General features: G+C 45.4%; 1 protein-coding gene across 3 annotated transcripts in view; it reads right to left on the bottom strand.

Moving 5' to 3' along the window:
• LOC134447403 (uncharacterized) overlaps positions 1-3,876 on the bottom strand; it is a 4,537-nt gene extending 661 nt beyond the window's left edge. For 2 of the 3 annotated variants that reach the window (XM_063196856.1, XM_063196854.1), the window contains exon 1: positions 2,511-3,876. In XM_063196856.1, the coding sequence (XP_063052926.1) occupies positions 2,518-3,516 (999 nt within the window). In that variant the 5' untranslated portion in view covers positions 3,517-3,876 and the 3' untranslated portion in view covers positions 2,511-2,517. Of the gene's footprint in view, positions 1-2,433 lie in introns of those variants that run through there. The other variant, XM_063196857.1, reaches the window with a different exon arrangement.
• Between the last annotated feature and the right edge of the window lie 257 nt (positions 3,877-4,133).

Here is a 4,133-nt window from a genome sequence, read left to right as displayed (position 1 = left end):
CGCACTTTGTTGACATTTCTAAGATGGAAAAAAGCAGATTTTGTTATCTTGTTGATGTGAGGCTCAAAGCTCAAATCCGAGTCTATGACCACACCTAGGCTAGTAACCTTATCTTTAATGTGTATGCTTAGGTCACCTAGGCTTGAGTGGAGTTTTGCACGTTTTTTCTTAGGCCCAATGAGCAACACTTCAGTTTTATCTTCATTTAATTTTAGGAAGTTACTGTTCATCCAATCTGTAATGGCAGACATGCATTTAGTCAAGGCATGAATGGCAGTGGTTTGGCTAGGCTCGACAGAGATATATAGTTGAGTGTCATCGGCATAGCTATGAAAATCAACATTGTGCTCTCTGATGATGGAGCCCAGGGGCAACATATAGAGAGAGAAGAGGAGAGGGCCCAAGCAACTACCCTGAGCAACTCCAAAAGGCACATCATACTTGTTGGAGACGTATTCTCTGATGGTGACAAAAAACTGTCTTCCTGTAATATATGTTTTGAACCACTCTAAGACGTGACCGGACAAGCCTACCCAAGATTCAAGGCGGTCAATTAGTATGTTGTGGTCTATCGTGTCAAAGGCGGCACTGAGGTCGAGGAGGATAAGTGCTGAAACTTTGTTTGCGGCAGTGTTGAGCCTAAGATCACTTATTATTTTGGTTAGTGCTGTTTCGGTGCTATGGTTGGCTCTAAAGCCTGATTGGAATTTTTCCAAGATATCATTCCCAGCCAGATGTTGATTAAGCTGTTTAAATACAACTTTTTCTAGTACCTTGCTTATAAAGGGGAGGTTTGATATAGGTCTGTAGTTGTTTAAAGAATTCTGATCTAAATTTGTCTTTTTTAGGAGTGGCTTTACCATGGCTGTTTTGAATGAGCTTGGAAAAATGCCTGTAAGCATAGAGGTGTTAACAATTTGCAGTAAAGGTGCTGCTAAGCAACCAAGTATGTTTTTTAGCAGATATGTGGGGATCGCGTCAAGGCTGCAGGTAGACTGCTTACTTTCCCTGACTATTTTACAGAGGTCGTCCTCTGTAATTGGACAAAACTTTTGGAAGCTCTCAGGTCTCCTAGGGGGGTTTAACCCTCCCCTCGGTGTATCGCCTGAGTGGGCGACAGAGGTTGCTGCGTTTCCACCTTGGATGCCTTCTCTAATGTCGGCAATCTTTTTATTAAAAAATCTAGCAAATTCCTCGCACTTGGCATGTGATGCTGCATTTAGGTTGTTATTGCTATGTGTTGGATTAAGCAGGTGGTCAATAGTGGAAAAAAGAACTTTCGCATTATGCTGGTTGTCTGTTATGATTTTGGAAAAATATGCTTTTCTCTCTGAGCGTACCGCATTATTGTAGGAGGAGATCTCATCCCTAAGGGATTGTCTGTGGACTTCTAATTTAGTTTTCCTCCAAAGACGCTCGGTTACTCTGCATTTTCTTTTTTAAGGCTCTAAGTGAGTCATTCATCCAAGGTGAATACCTAGCTCTGGTTCTTGTCGTCGTTCTAATTGGAGCTATGTTATCTAGAATTCCTCTTAAGTTGTTGTTGAAGCTATCAACCATTTCATCAGGTGTGCAGTGACCATTTAGTAGGTCACCTGATTTGATGAGGTCTGAAATCTTAAGCTCAGCAGAGGCATTAATGCGTCGTCTGTGAATGACATTGTTGGGTGTGCTAATTTGTGTTGAAATGTCAAAATCAAAAAACACACAGTGGTGGTCGGAGAGGCTGACGTCCGTGACCGATATATTGTTGATATCAAGTGCATGTGAAATAACAAGGTCAAGTGTGTTGCCTTTTCGATGGGTAGGCTGTTCAGTAACATTCTGGACGAGACCGAATCCATTTAATGTGTCTAAGAAAGACTTGGCTATTGCGTCATCTGATTTATTTACGTGGATATTAAAGTCGCCAGCAATTATTGCTTTGTCATAGTTAGTAAGTACGTCCGACATGAAGGTGGAGAAATCAGATAGAAATGACGAAGAGAATTTCGGTGGACGGTACAGAACAATAATAATCAGTTTGAGGTTTGCTTGGACCCTCATTGCCATGTATTCAAATGAAGAGAAAGAGCCCAGATTCATCTTAGTACAATTAAATTTGTTGGAGAAAAGTATGGCTACGCCTCCGCCTCGTTTCTTTGGTCTCGGGGCGTGAAGGAATTTGTAATCGGAAGGGCAAGCCTCAATAAAAGTAGCAGCCCCGTCGTCTTTAAGCCATGTTTCGGTAAGGAACATAAAGCTTATGTTTTTGTCCGAGACCAGCTGGTTTACTACGAAGCTTTTGTTGGTCAAGGACTGCACGTTAAGTAATGCAGCATTAACATTCAAAGTAGTAGAGCTATTGTTTATGCGTTCAGGTGCAATCGTAATTAGGTTGTTGTGTACACAACCAGAGGGTCTATATCTACGAGCTTTCCTACGGGTAGTGACAGCGTGGATAGCTAGTGGGGTACTCTCTGTTGGGCACGCAGTGTCTAAATTGGTGTAGTGCTTTGGATTTGAAACACCTGTTAGTCAATCCAAGGACCGATGGGCTTCGAGGGTCAGCTCTAGGTTGGTCGCGAGGAGACGAGCGCCAGATCTGTTTAAGTGCCTTCCATCTCGTGCGAAGAGGTTTCGGCGGTTCCAGAAAGCGGAGAAGTTGTCAACGTAGGGAATGGCTTCTTGGCGGCAGTGTCTCATCAGCCAGACGTGCAGTTGGCGGATTCGGGAGAACTGGAAGGCAGAGAAACAAACAGAGGGGATGGGGCCTGAGATAGCGTATTTTTTTCCAGTGCTGCGAAGGGTATTAATAAGGGAGAGGAAATCGGACTCAAGTTTTTTAGACTGCTGCAGCCGGATGTCATTGGAGCCTGCGTGGACGATGAGAGTTGTGGCAGTAGGATACTGTGATAGCGCGTCCGGCACATTCGACTGGACATCGGCTACGAGAGCTCCAGGTAGGCACCACGTCTGGGCGTTTTGTAGGGTTACGTGGCGAACCATCGAAGATCCTATGAGGACTGTTGATGGTCGCCGGGGTTCTGAATGGGCAGGCTGCTCTCGGGTGATTTGCCTGGGGGTAGCGAGGGTCCGGCGGCTACTGGGTCGCACTCTTTGTGGTAGAGGCTTGGGCACCTGGTGGGAGGGGGGGACAGGGTCAGTTTCTGCATCGATGACTGAGTCAAGTACAGAAAAACGATTGCTAGTCACTAGAGGTGGTGAACATTTCTGCAGTACTCCCCTGCCGCCGTTAACCACCTCCGTCCAGCTACGACGCGCGGGAGTGGAGCACGGTGGATTCGGGGGGGACTTCGGCTGGTGTTTGCTGTGGCTGGGGAAAAAAGATAGTGTAGTTAGGTTGGCGCTAGTATTACTGGTTTGGTGTTTCAACGTGGTGTTGTGGGATTTTATGACTATCTCGCATTGTAGCCGGCGAATGTCACTTCTAAGTGTTTCAATCGTCATGTTGGCTTTGGCTAGTCTTTCATTAGCATTAGCTAGATCACTGCAGGCGCAGGTAGAGTTGGCCATAATTAGGTCTGCGGATGCAGCAGAAAAGGTTATTTTTGCGAGATAGTTGGTGTAGTGTTGCAAAATTGACTATGAGGTGAGGTGAAACTAAAGCCGAGTAGGGCTCGGCGCGAAAAAAAAAAAGTTATGTAGGCTAGCCTGGTGGAAAGCAAAAATCTATTTGGATGGTGGGGAGGTTAGCCTATGTGCTTATGTTGTTGTAAGAGTGATAACAAGGTAACGCTAAAGTAACACTACATCGAATCAGTTGTTTGTAGTTGTAAGTTTCAGACAAAGCTTTTAGGAGAAAAACGAGAAGAAACTTAATTTCGTCCGAGTAGCTCCTCGACGGGAATAGCTTGATCCGGAAGCGGAAGTGACGTCAGCAGGTCAAAATAACAGATCAAGCAGGGATAAACATTGGGTGAAGGTGTGTGTCTCTGTGTGTGTGTGTGTGTGTGTGTGTGTGTGTGTGTGTGTGTGTGTGTGTGTGTGTGTGTGTGTGTGTGTGTGTGTGTGTGTGTGTGTGTGCGTGTGTGTGTGCGCGTGCACAGGGACTCGAGGTGTGGTGACTTGACTGTCCTGAGAACACAGACTTATAGGAGAACAAGAGGGTGGTGTGCTCTTTGACTCTGCGC

Source organism: Engraulis encrasicolus, chromosome 4, assembly GCF_034702125.1.
Source record: "Engraulis encrasicolus isolate BLACKSEA-1 chromosome 4, IST_EnEncr_1.0, whole genome shotgun sequence".
Classification (NCBI taxonomy): Eukaryota; Metazoa; Chordata; class Actinopteri; order Clupeiformes; family Engraulidae; genus Engraulis; species Engraulis encrasicolus.
The sequence above is the reverse complement of the archived record's forward strand: the minus strand, read 5'-3'. Positions and strand labels throughout refer to the sequence as shown.